Source organism: Parus major, chromosome 1A (genome assembly GCF_001522545.3).
Source record: "Parus major isolate Abel chromosome 1A, Parus_major1.1, whole genome shotgun sequence".
In the NCBI taxonomy this organism is placed as follows: domain Eukaryota; kingdom Metazoa; phylum Chordata; class Aves; order Passeriformes; family Paridae; genus Parus; species Parus major.
Window position 1 is genome coordinate 64,543,996 of NC_031773.1, and position 14,706 is coordinate 64,558,701.

The 14,706-nt window shown below is 38.1% G+C and overlaps 1 protein-coding gene across 2 annotated transcripts in view; it reads right to left on the reverse strand.

The window, feature by feature from the left end:
* Positions 1-14,706, reverse strand: part of ATXN10 (ataxin 10) — a 97,857-nt gene that overhangs the window by 13,406 nt on the left and 69,745 nt on the right. For both annotated transcript variants that reach the window (XM_015627591.3, XR_004497457.1), the window contains one exon: positions 4,169-4,232. In XM_015627591.3, coding sequence (XP_015483077.1) covers positions 4,169-4,232 — 64 coding nt within the window. Of the gene's footprint in view, positions 1-4,168; positions 4,233-14,706 lie in introns of those variants that run through there.

The following is a 14,706-nucleotide window of genomic DNA, read 5'->3' on the forward strand; positions in this document are numbered from 1 at the left end:
TCAGAGATGAGGAAGACGATGACTCAGAGAGCAAAATAGAAGATATTTGAATTTAGAACACCTTTTCAACACAAGTAACCTGAAAAGCAGGATTTGGAGTAAATTTTTTTTACTGGTATTACCCAGATAGGCATCTCCAACCCACTCTGTTGTCCTTTAGCAGGTTGAATTTATTTGTTTTTAAGTACAGGTTACAAAAGTAAAGCACAATGTTCCAACTTTTCAGAAGCAGAACAAGAAACTAAATTTTCAAAACTAAAAGATTAGCTCATACAGGGATCTCTCATTAATCTAAAGACAAATAACTCTGCTTGCATTTTGAAACACCCTGTTTTCTTTTGAGACAGAAGGACAGTTACGATTAGGACACAGCCAATCCACAAAAGATTTACCAGCTATACAAAAAAGTGGCATTAAACCTTCTTTGAAATTTAACTCTTAATGAACTACAACTCCCCAGTCTCACTCTGTTTACCTTTTAGCCTGTGCTGAGATCCTAAGAGCCACAAAAAATCTGGCATCCTTCAGCATCTCTCTGTTGAATTTACATGCAAAGCTACAGTAGCTGGAAAATTAAAATTCAATCAATTACAGAGGTACAGTAAATTTGTTTTTAACTGTCCATAATAATCTTCATGTCTGTAACTATGAGAGTGTTTGTTTTTACTCATGAAATATCCTGAAGGAAAAAACCCGTTTACTATTATAAATGTAGAAGTTACAAGTCTGAGATATAATTAGACAAGATAAGAGTTCTCCATAACTGAGGACTGAAAGATGAATTTAAACAATTAATTAAAGCAACGCAAACATGTCAGTTGAACTTTGTAAGCTACAAACTCCCTGGTATTCCCATGCACATTACAGAACTGTTCAGGATTTCAAAGGATGCAATTTTAAGGTAATGACAGGTTTACAAAGGGATTTAATTTAGGATAAGAGAAGACCCATTTCCTCTCTCAGTATACTTCCATATGCTACAAATAAAAAGATTTATCTAAGATTTTTTCCTCTCAAAGGTAATAAAGAGCTTCTTTAACATCTAACGTGGCAGTCCAGCTTCTTCTGATAAATTGCACATTAAAGGGAAATTATTTTTTTCCATTCAGAAAAATATCCTATCACTTTTACTACAAAAGTTACATTTTTTTGATGAGAAATCTTGCATGTGTAATTTGGAGGCAGAACTTTTCTAGTAAAATGGAGAAAACACAACGACATCTTAACTGTAGAGCTTGGGTGACTCCAAAACAGCTTGAACAAAAAATGTGCATCGATCAAGACTTACTAAGACATCTAAGAAACTATTATATGAAAGGATTCTTTTTCCAGTCAGATTTATCCAAGGAGAAATCCAAGTAACACAGCTTGAAACCATAAAAACAGGCACTAAGAATAAAAATGTAAAATGAACTTTCTGGACATGATTTCCTGAAGGAGCCATGTTCGAAGAGCTTTGCTGAGCTTTTTCTTTCAGCTTTCCACCCTACCTTGGAAAACTGCAGATGAGCCTCTTTGGTTCCTTCCAGCCTCACCCATTCAGTGATTCTGGGATTTGTGCCAGGCAGGACTGGAGCACACAAAGAAGGCAAAGAAACAGTCAAATCTCATAAAATAAATATTATGCAATGGATTCAGGGCCCTACATGCCACTAAGGACATGGTCTGTGGAGTCCAGAAGTAGCAGAACATGCTGCAGAGCAGATGAAAGTAGTGACAGATCTAAACTGCAAACTTCTCCTCTGCTTCCCTGTGTATGACTGTTGCGGTGCACTGCTGTTCATTATATTTGATTCAGTTACGTTCTTTATTGTTAAGTTGTATTCCCCCCCTGCCCCACGTTAATACTTTGGTCACAGTTGTGCCCTCCTACCCCGGTTGCCAATGCACCCTGATACTCCCTCGCTCCCAAATGTTCCCTGTTCCCTCTCCCATTAAGTTGTCAATCCTCCCTTGTGCCACCCCCTGCCTGGACCACCCCCTTTGGAATTCCCCTATTCCTCCAAGCCCCATTGGCCCATGTGCCCCACTCTCCTCCCCTTGTGTTCCCCATTGGTTTATGTATTATGTAACCCCTCCTTGTGCTCCTCCCCTAAGTCTTCCCTATTGGGTTATTATTTGTACACTCCCCTTGCTCCTCCCCCACACATAAGTTGTTGTACCCCTGTATCTTTTGTCTTTCCTTCCTGGAACCTTCAATCGACTAAATCCCTTTTGGAAGCCACAGGGAAGACCTCTCCCTCGTCCTTGCTCCTGCCCTTGACGCTGTACAGCCAGTGCCGTAGAGCATCAGCCCTAAGCCGTCCTGCTTTCCAGGAGCAGCCCACTCTTGGCTCGGTGCCGGGAGCTGGCTGGGGAAAAATCCGGCACTGTGTCTTATGATCTGCTGGGAAGGCAGCAGATGAGGAAGGCAAGAGGCAGGAGAGAAGCAGGGGAGCATCAACTTCATGTAGCACAGGAGGACCTGGAATAGCAAGAGGTCAAAACAATAAACTGAACCATAGCCAGGACCTGCACTCTAGAAAATGATGCAGCAAACTTTGTCACAGTAGGCAAGTGTTCCCTGTACCCATGTGCTACTCACTTTTCCATATCCCCCAATACTGTATGCTATGGATCACTGGTGAAAAATCACATTAGGAGGTGTTTCAATGTTTTTAAAAACCAAGTAGACAAAGTTTTATCCTCTTATAAGAAGTTTATGGTATAGCCATAAAATGTCAGCCTGTATAAGAAGGTGCAAGAAATTCCATTTTGCTCAAAGAACAGTGAAGAATCTCATGTTTTTTTTATTTTCCTTTCATTTAAGATCATAAATTAGAAGTCTACCCTTTGAGAGTCTCAAACTTTATCCTCTTCTACTACATCTAAAATGAAGGATGAATTCTAGAAGTGGTTACACAGCTGTGCTTTCCAGCAAAGAAGGGTCACTTAGGACAAAAGCTCCTTATTAGGTTTCCTCAGGGCTGCTTTTCCACTTAGGGAAAGGTAAATTTCCCTGCCCATCCCACCACATCCAACAGTGCCTGTTACCAGATCTGGACCATGGAAATACAATTCTGCCACTCAGTGCACTGACAAGAGTCACACTGTCATGTCTCAAACTACAGGAATACTGAAGATGTAAAACTTGTGGATATAAAGCATCAAACGGAGTAACTCAGAGGATACTTACCACCCCTTGCTCCTCCACCCAGCTTGTTAACATTGTCCTATCATCTACATTATTTCATCATTTTAGGATATATTTATATGTAGATGATGTTCTGCAGGACACAGCTGAGAGAATATGAAACATTGCAAATTCTTTTTGTTTGTTTGTTTCTTATACTTTTTAAAAGAGTGTGCTTTTTATTATATAATCATTTGGAAACCTATTTCATGTGTTCAGTAAATTAAAGCTGACATGATTCTGTACAGGAAAGACATTGGATTTCAAGATGCAATTATCAGAAACTTACAAATAGCTAATGATTAGATGACAAAAAAAATCACAGCTCAGTCACTGAACTTGTATTACTTGAAGAGATGTATAACTCTGCTTAAAAACTGCTTATCTTCAATATAAGATTATTTTTTTCCCTCTAATAGCAATCCATTTTTGAAAGTTTATGCTCTTAAATTCCAGGAAAAAAAATCTCAAATATGAAGCACAATGCCATTTATATTAAAATCTCCCCAACACTTCAGTAATTTGCATCATTGATTTTTTCAACTATACACATTTTCCTAACAGCTTGCTAGCCCTGTCTCTGTGCTTAGAATAAACTCCCCAATCTGATTTAACAAGTGTAGAAAAATCAATGTGGTACTTAATTCAGTTTCCTAAACAGATTTCAGTGAAGCAAAAGCTCTAAATCTGATACAACAACCAGAGTCTGAATTCAGATTTGTGTCACAGCTCTTTGAATAGGCACTTGAAAACCAGAAATACTTATTATTTTAGGAAATAGAATATAACCACAGTTATCTTACTCAGAATCCAGTTCACATGGAAGCCTATTTGTGCCCTTGCTCACTTCTGAACCATTTAAAGTTAACCTAGAAGCTCATGAGGCCAATAACATTTAGATACCCTGTGAAAGCAATGTTAGCATATATCCATGAAACCCCCACACCTTTCCTCTTGAGTCATATTCAATAAACAGAATTATTTTGTAAAGGATACAAGGATTGTTGTCATCAATGCTGCAATTGTCCAGAATCAAGGAAATGCCATCCAAGTCATACACCTAAATAAAGACAAAAGTTTAATTTAACAGATGTCTCAACAATACTAATGATGTTTCATACAAGAAACATGTGAAAACAAAAGGATTGTTTCATCAAAAATATTAAACATATTAACATGAATTGCAGAGTAAACCTGATGTTTGCAGCATGAGTGTCACAAAACAGTGACACAAGTGGGCACTAATTTCACATTCTCCCTTAATTTAGCAAAGTTTGACTGAGGTATTTTCTGCTTCTCACACTGAGCCAGATAAGCTATGCTCACTTACAGCTCCTGCTTGCTTCCAGAAGCAAGAACCATCGAAAACTGTGAAGCAAAATATAGAAAAAAAAGAAGCTAAAAAATATACCTACACACACAAGTTTGCATGAGACCACCTCTTCTGTACATTTAGTAGCAATGTGTTACTTGTGCGTGCCCGGCACAAATTCTTTATATCAAATAAGAGCTGTGGATGTTTCTCCTTTAAGAAACTATTCCTTATGTTACTAGCAAATGAGCAAAGATGAGATCTGGGGTCTTCAGTTCCTTGTGCATACATACACATGAGAGTTCACAACTACATTTGTGTGTGTGTGTTTGAGATAACAACAGATAATCTTAATAGACTCATACACATACACTTTACCAAGCCTTGGGACAAGTTGATCTTAAGAACAAACATGGAGGATTATCTTATGGAAAGTATGTTCCATAAGAAATTTATGTAGACTCCTAAGGTGTACTGTAACATCACACATGCATATTTATACTATACACATCCCCTTCCTCATCCATTCTGTGACAGCCAAGCTATACTCATCCAAATCTTAAATTCTTTAATTTCTTAAAATGCAATTTCAAACCAAGAACTGCCAGTTAAAGGAATTTATCATAATGCCAGTTTAGGCTGTGACTTGATGATGATGTTCTCTCTTCCACCTTTTTTGCCCCAAATAGAATGTGTTTTTATGTACCAAGGAAAACAATAAACACAGTTTTCACTGCAGGATCATCAGCTTTCTGAAACACAAGTTTTGTGATAAGAGAGGTAAGTCAAGTAGATTTAAATGTGAAATCTCAAACAGTCTATGGATCAATAAAACTGAACTCAGAGACAAAGATGAGCACATGCCTCTTACAAGTTCCTTTTCAGACAATGTTATTATAGAGTCTCAAGCTACATGAGAAAGCAGCAGTGACAGACAGGCAATGCTTACATGTGTAAGAAGCAGAGAGCACTACTAGGTCTTAAAACCCACCTTGCACATCTGTCCTAACATGCCTAACTTTACCTACATGAAGTACAGTTAATAATACAAGTTTAAAAATATCCATTCTTTGCATGAAATGTTTGTGTTTTCTCCAAAGGCCATGCACCATGTATAGTATCATACTTCATAGCTTGAACAAGCAATGACCTTTAAGTAACACAGTACTTGGACATGCTTGGGAAATGCTGGTTCTTTGATATTCAGGCTATAGCCAAACACTGATGTGCCTACAATGCTACCTCTTACTTCCCACCAGTGAAATGTTCAACAGTAGAAATTAATTAGGATCAAGTGCTGTCAACAGAAACAAACCATGCAATAATGTGCTCCAGTCTGATTCAAACAAGATGTCTGATTAACAGAGTAATCATTTTGGGAAAGTACAGTTTTAATCAGGATCCACCAACACTTCAAAAAGTTACTGGAAGAGCATAAGATTGCCTCAAAGCTATGTGGGAACAGCAGCAGCAAATCACAGCCTTAGTGATGCCTTCATGAAAAAACAAGTTGCTAAACTACCAGTGCCTTGCACCTCCTCCCTTAGAGTTTCTTTAACATCGTACAATTCAGCTGTACATACAATTTGTATGACTTAGGCACAGCTTTTGTCACCACAATGACAGCTTTAGAATGTCACCCGTGACTTACTACACAGGGAAATGGAGCAAGAAGAAAGCCTTACAATGTACATACCCAAGACAAATCTATATACTCCAACTGACTCGAGATGAAGGGGCTAAATCCTGAGCAACCACTGTTAGAAAAGTTCCAGTCCATGCCAGCCATTCCTGAACTCCAGTGGTCCACTGAAAGCATTTTATGGCAACCTGCAACTCATGCTCTGTAATGTGAGCCAGTTCAGGAACTGCTCTGCACATAGCAGAGCAACCTCTGCAACAAGAGTGCCTCAGGCAGTCAGAGGGTAGAACCACTGTCCCACCCAGTGTGCCACTTGCATTGCTGAGAGTCTTCCAAATCCTGTCACTCTCATCTCCTTGTAACCTCCAAAAACAAGCACATTTTGTAAACACTGAGAAATCGTCCTACATCTCAACCCCTAAACAGTCTAAAAATCCATTGGAACTACACTGCCCAAAAAAAACTGTTTTGGGAACTTTTCCAACTAATTATTGGTCTCAAGAGATTTTGCTTTGAAGAGAACAGTCTGTGAAATGCTCAGTGTAGAGCAAGGAAGTGGAGCTTTTGCAGGGACCTTCTGCAGGGCCCGGGGTGGGGAAGGAGTCAATATTGCACAAAACCCAAATCTTACTTCAAATATGGTGTGAAAGTACCTTGTGAAGAGAACATCTGTGGCTGGTGTGAAACTGGCTGTAATCTGTCCAGACTTTGGAAGAAATTATAGACAGAAACTAAAGAATAGGACAGTTGTGGTGTCTGGTGAACAGAACTGGCTGGTCTGTGTTACAAAAGATCACTAAATCTATTTACATTGCTGAAAACATAGTTGGCCAGTAACAGGGAACTGCACTGGACTGTAACAAAACCACAAGGCTACTTTACTATCAAGAACAGCGTAGTTCGGAATAATACTATATTCTGAACTACACTGAAACAGAAAATGAAGTTGCAAGGTTACTTAAGACAAGTTTAGAATTTAAACAATCCAGCTCTGTGCTAATGATCCCTTAATGTTTCAGTCAAGTCAGTAATTAATATCTTGCCCTAATGGTATGATGTCAGTTTCTGAAATAGTGTTCTAAAATATCAGAAACCTAGAATATCCAGCATTCCAAGACAGGTATCCATCCCTGGCAGTTAAAAAGCCTACTTTCACAACACAGCTTTATATTTCTGTCATTTGTTTACTGCACTTACTTCTGAAACATAATGAAGATGTGTATCATGCCAGTAAGAGAAATTTAAATGTATTACACTGAAGAGAAAATGCCTTTCCCAATGACAGTGGCTGCTAGATTTTTCTCTTTCTCTGTATCTGGAAATTAATAATCTACCTTAATTATTTAAACCAGGCTCTTAAAAGAAGCTTGTGCAAGTAAAGGTGCTATACAAATTTAAAACAAAGTTTATGGGAAGAAGTATCCCAAGGCTGTATTTGCTCACTGCTTCCATGGCCAAGTCTTTAATTCACATTATCTGGGACATGTCAGCCCCGAGAAAAAAGTTACGCTTTTTCTCTTGATAACCAGTGAAAAAAATAAGGACAAAATTAGACATCTTTATGTTATCTTACAGAAGTCACATTTATTGACCAATATATAAACAAAGTCAGTAGCACAGTGAAGGATATGTGCTTAAACAGAATTCCTTCTGACAATCTCCCAGTACTTTCTCATGAAGTACACAGAAGTAATTACCATTAACACAATCATTCACAGCAGAGCCCAGGAAAAGTATAAATTAATTGAGACTACTTATTGAATCTTTTCCTCTAGCAGCAACGGAGCCAAGCTCAGGGGTAAGAATGCAAATTCTCTGAGCATGACAGTGCTTGTTGCTAAATCTGCCTGCATCTACTAAAGTGCAACTACAATCTTCAGGTCCAGCAACTGTCCAGAAAAAAATGGAAAAAAAAACCAAAACAGTCCAGCAAAAAAAAAATAAATATCTCTTCAAAGAATCATTAACATTTTGCCCATTAGAAACATCACCTAATCAACTATTATGCAGAAAAGAACATTCATGCCTTTACATAACAACAACTGAACATACACTACTCTTCCACCAGAATATGATAAATTTTCAGCCTTCAATCAATGCAGAATGAAAAAGGTGTTTCTTTCAGTCACAGAAAAACTTCTATTTCATAGCTGTGTTTCACCAAACTATAGGTGAGCAAAAAGAGAATGTTTTCTCAAACAGAAGTGGACTAGTAACAGTCTGAGTAATGCTGACACTTACTCTTCTTCTTACACATTATTTATAATCACACTAAAAAACAGACAAATTTCTAGGTTAAAAAACGGTTCGGGTTGGGAAACATATTCGAGAAATGAGTCAAAAAACAGGAACAAGCAGGAGCCATTTGTTAGAAAAACCTCTAGAGACAACATTCATTACAGATCACCAGTTTCCTACCAGACAAAAAGTCTGTCTTCAGTCATGTTTAGTTCCACAATACGAAATTTTAACTCCTGTTATGGAACTTAAAAGATTTCTGGGAGCAATCAAACTGGCAAACTTCACACTTTTATGAACTTGGCTCCTTCCCTTCACTCTTTGTAACGTTTCCAGTTCTGTCACACAGCTGTAAGTGCCGAAACCCACTCAAGTAGCACCACCTGGTACCTGGGTAGGGCTGTGCTGGTCGGCTGCAAAATGCATCAGGTCTGCAGTGCATCAGGGCTTCATCAACCACAACCTGACTTCCCCTCTCTGGAGCACTTCTTTGGGTTTCTCATCTACCCTATTTGCTGATTCTCATGTGGCTAAAAATAGGAGCATAACAGTAAATCTGATCCCCATATTTCTCTGACAAATTAGACTGGCTAATATAATTAAAACCTGGAGGAGGTGAAGTCAGAGAGAAAGGGAAGATTAACATAGCTGGTCTGGCATCACCACAGGAATCCTAATGAATATATTAAGGTAACAGAACACACTTGATGACTGTATTTCAACTTCTCTTAATGTCCTAGATTACTGAAATTATTAAATTGCAACATGCTTCCCATGAGCAAATGCATCAAGAGCATCCTAAGCTGCATCTTGGGAGTGGAGCCAGTAGATCCTGGGAAGAAATTCCACTCCCTGACACTCATGAGAAAACCTACTACACCTTGCAGAGAAGCTGAGGGATCTGGGGGTTTGAGCCTGGAGAGGAGGAGGCTTCAGGAGAACCTGCTGGCAGCCTTCTCACCCCCTACAAAGAGGTCACTGAGACAGAGCTGCTCTCCTGACTCAGGTTCAAAGTAGTTTAAACAGAGAAAATGTGGATATAAAAGTGCAACTGAGAAGGTTCTGGCTGGATACAAGGAAAAAAAATTTACTATGAGGATATGGAGTAGCCGCTGTGGACTCCCCATCTTGGATGACTTCCAGACTTCTCTCAAGAATCTCTGAGTAACCTACTTTGAATTCAGCTTTAGGGAGGAGATCCCTTTCTGAATGGCTGTGTGAATCTAATTCATTTTCATCTCATTCAAGCAAAAATGAAAAGGCTAAGATCACAGAAAGAAGCACAATTCTTTTCCTCACATTTAGCTGAAGATCAGATTCTTTCTACTCTAATATGACCTTTTCTTGGTTATAAAGTTGGAAACAGTTGTCAGAAATTTACTAAAGGATGTAAAATTCAGAAGCAGTTCTAGAAAAAAATATGATTCTTAACCATTAGTGGAATAATTCGGCATATTCACTGGCTTCACATGACAGAGAAATCTTAAAATAATTTGTATTTTGGATGCCAGACCATTCATATGAATTTCTTCTTATAAGCTCGTATAACTTCGAATTAACGCCTTGGGGCAAATAAAAAGGATTTCCCAACTGTATAAAAGGAAATAACTTCATGTTATCTAGAGTAAAAAGTAATAATTTTGTACCACTCAATATACTGAAGAAATATCTGAAACTGGCTGTGAAGAAAATAAAAAAGGAATACAAGTGAGGCCTAAACCCCACAACTAATGAAAATTTTAAGATCATAAGCAACATGGTTAACCTACACCAGAAGCTTGTTGGTTAACACAGCAACCTTTAATTAGGAAAGCAGTTTGTTCTATTATCCACATCCACGAGGACAAGGAGAAGTGAGCCTAAAAAACAGACCATTGACATTGCAGATCCATTAAATATTTTTAATAGTAATGGTCAATGAAGCATTGCAATACACTGACACACAAGTCTCAGACTCCCGGAGCAGACTCTAATATTCCAAGCCTCTGCAAATGACCTGACAAACTTTAACCATGAACACTCTACCTGGCCTGCTCTGGACAGGTGAATGGTTCCAACCTTCTCAATCTCTTCTGTCTCTCAGTCTGCACAACTTCCTTAAACAGAAAATGACACTAGAATATTAAACTGTGCCAAAGAAAAGGAACCCAATGAAATATACACTGGGGATTTGTTGTCAGTCTTTGGCGACCATTAAAGATATTTTTAAGCTCTACACTTTCTGAATGTACCACATGAGACTACATAATGTAGTACATAATTATGTAGTGAGAGATATGTCCTTCAGACCCTAACACCAAAAAGGCTGACTAACAGAGTCAGTTTTCCTCCAAGACCTCCTCAATAATTAGCTAATTAGTGATTAGACATCTGGGAAGAATCCAGCATTCAATGTGGGTAATGGAAGAGCTTAGTAAGAGTAGGAACACAGCAGCTGTTAGGTTGCCAAACAGGCCCCTCTGCATCTATGATGATACTGAAAAACACTACTTCATTTTTTTCATTTCTGAGTCTTGGTTTTGGGCATTTTCATTTGTTTTCCTAAGCAGCAGAAGTGACAGGAGATATACACAGGATATTCTGCTTCAAAAGACAAAAGAATGCTTTAGGCCTTCAGTGCTACTGGATTCCAAGGCCTATGGCAGACTACAGGCACTTTGGTTTAGAATACAGGCAGCTGTGGCTTGCCACCATCAAGTCTATTATAGGAGTTCACCACATTCTGCACATCTACTGAAATACTTGTGGACAGAGGCTCCCTTCTCCAGGACATCACAGGAGCCTTGCTAAGCTGGTCTGAGAGCCCCCTGCACCAGCATCAGTGACTTTGCTCACGTCCAAGGCAATGTCGCCAGCACATTTCTCTACCTCTATGCTATCTAGGTACGCAAAATTTAACATTTTAATGTCTGAAACTCAGAAATTATGGCAACAAAACCTGTTGCTCCTGCTACATTAATTTCAAAGATATTCACTCTCTTTCAGCATTATTTCCCAAAGAGACATGAGGTTTATTTCAATTCTCCCATAAGCAGAAATCCTCTTTCTTGGAGGTAAAAAAAAAAATTTTAAAAAATAAATCTTCGGATCTAAATGTGGGGTACCTTTGTGATGTCTCCAACTTCTCCTCAGAGAACTAGCTTAGAAAAATAGGGGTTTGGCCTTATGGAAGAAGAAAGGAAGATGAAGATTCCAAGCACACTATCAGGCCTGAGCCAAAATAAGCAGATAAAGACTGTCCAGTTATGAGGAGAGGGTAAGCTGCTGAATAATTTTTTCAACTAGTCTTTCCAGGAGCAAAACACAGGAGTTTCCAGCCACTGAGATGATAATACAAACACTTGAGAATTCAGAATAGATTCCCACAAGAGACAGTAACACAACTGGAACATTTGCTTTTTAAACAATGCAGTTTTCCTGATTCTCTTACATACAGTTCCTGAACCAGAAGGCACAACAAATAGCTGCTACCATGACAAGCAGGCTGTTTGCTCTAGTATGGTTTAGATCTGAGACTTGATGTGGATAAAGCAAGGTCCAACACAGCCTCATTTAGCTTGAAACACATAATAGTTGCAAGTGCAGCCTTTGCCTATCCTGACAGCAGCAGTAGAAGAAAACAATGGTGCTAAACATCATCCAGTATTCAACACTGCCCTTCAAATCAGTTGAATTTGTACAAATTTGCATGAACACCACAGTAGACATTTAGGTATTTCTGGTCACATACCTTCCTATTCTCTGTCCGTGAAACTCATTAATCAGAGGATCTTAGTTTGCTGATTTCCAATCAGTGCTATAAAAGTGATTTTTAATTCTCTTGTCTTCTTTCATCAGAACAAAAAGAAACTTAAAGGAAATTAAGAGTAAGAATTAGTTATGTGACTAGAGACAATTTCTACAAGGCTGTCAAAATTTCAGTAATTTATTTAGTTCTAAAGCAAAGTGAAAACTACAGACTTCACACTTCAAAGTTCTGAAAAAATAAGGGGATAAAGGTTGTACAACAAATTACATTATTCCTTTCAGTCTTTTTAATAACTATTGTAACAGGAAGTTCCAAGTCATTCTGCCAAGCTGCCACTGTTTTGGTGGCTACAGTATTTTTGTCTTCCATCTCAAGCTTTAGAAAACGTTTTATGAATATCTCAATTAAAATGAGAGACTTTCTTTTGTGGGTTGTGTTACAGGCTTGCTATTTTTTTGGGATATTTTTGTTGTTTTTTTGTTTGATTATTTAAAGTTTTATTCTCTCCAGTTTCACATTTTGTATTACATCAGAATAACTTTTCTTCTGTAACAGGATTCCAGACAATCCATAAAATACCCTGATTTTGAAAATCACTGACATTGACAGAAAAACAGATAACCACTGAACCCTCCTGTTGAAGATTTCCTCATTAGCGTTCTACACTAGTGATCACACATTATTCCAGACAAAAATGGGCACCACAGCCTTGTGACAGTGCTCTATTACTCAGGCCAGCTTTGGTACTTAATTCATTTCTCCCCAACAGCTGGCAAACCTGCCTTGCTGCTTCCCTCTCACAACATTTCAACTGCGCCCTGACACACAGTCCAGCTGAAATCCTTGAAAACTGCCAGCTGCAAGGAGGAAAAACAATCCAAAATCATACCCTGTTTTGATGAATGCACCACCCTCACAGAGACCATGTATGCCATTACTCTCACACATCACAAGTGTATTCTATAATTGCTGCAAATCCCAACATCCAGGATTACAACTCAGAAATTTCTGAATTCAGCAAGCAAAAATAAATGCCAATCGGACCTTCCATGCTCTAAAGATGACTTTCACTGCATCCAGCATTACTGAACATTCTCACTTAGTTTCACTTTGAAACAAGGATTTTTTTAAAAAATTAAAAATCAAATTCAAACATATAATTCCATTTGCAGCAAATGCTCAAATGATGAAAATAATGCATGTGAAAAGATGTGGGATGATTTTAAAAGATGCCATGATTTATGCCAGTGATTTTTATGTTTCATGGTTAAATTCTGCAGCTAAATTCAGCACACTGAATCACATCACTTCAGAGTGCACTGACAGACTCAAGTCAAAAGCAAAGTGGTGGCAGTTTCCCGTAATTCCTCAGTTTCCTATTGTAATTGTGAAGTGACTTTAGTACTGCTAAATTTTTTTAAGGAGCTGTAAAGAATAAGTTACTGAGTATGTCACCCCAAACTTCAAAGCCAAGGCAGGGGGTGAGAAAAGAAGAAAAGAAGAATGTTGGTAGGTTAGAAGATTGAAAATCTCACAGAGACATTTACTGAAGGCATTCACGATTCCACATTCCCTTGTATGCACAGCTTCCAGGATTTTACTGATGGGTCAAAGAACAAACCATTAATTTTCTAGTACATGTGTTAAGGACATGCACTCTGTTACATGTTAAGTACAAAACTATCCTTGATGATAATTAAATTTTTTACTAGGTTAAAGCATAGTAAAACAAAGTGTCTCTGGAAAGGACTGTAAAATGCCTTTTTAGAATGCTGCAGAAACAGTAAATGGGAGACTGTGGGACCCAGCTGGCTACTACAGTGAGCAGACAATTTAATGGTGTTTGCTGCTTGTGTTTTAAATCAGAGCAGTCAGGGAAGCTCTCAGAATCCTGAGCCAGACATACAACCCCATCACTGAATACTGTAGTAAATAACATGTCTGTAACTGACAGTTACAGTAAATAACTGAGCAATGCCAGCCTCACACTCTATTTCATATGAAATGTGATGTTTTCCGAGAAACATGGAAATAATGGAAATAACGGTCTTTTGAAAGGAAAAAAACCAACAAACCAAAACAAAACAAGAACAACAAAAATAGCCCCACCACCCCAAATCTCACAATTACAAAAACTGTTTTCTGTCAGGACTAATATATATTGTTGCACTTTACTGGAGAGCCTACTGGGGATGCTTTCAAAGAAGGCCTAATGCAAGTTCAGTTCTGTTCTTGGGCTGGAAGAAGCTTTAGACATACACTATTTTGCTGAGACCTAATCATGTCTTTTTCCCCAGTATTTTATTATACCTTCAAGTCATAAAGTACTCTTCATCCAAAATAGAACTGATGGCATGTTCTCTCAAATACAAAAGCAAAGCAACTACACTTTCTTTTTTTAAGTAATTTATTAGCTATCTTTTTATTTCATAACAAAACATCAATCCTATAAGTATGTCCTGTAAAGCCCTTTCAATTCTTCCTCCATGTCATTTTATAAGCAAATTCAATACAATTTTATTTGTTCAATGCATGAATAAATCCCAACAACTTAACTGGGACATTCAAGGAATGGTAAGAGAAGGCTGAAGTAT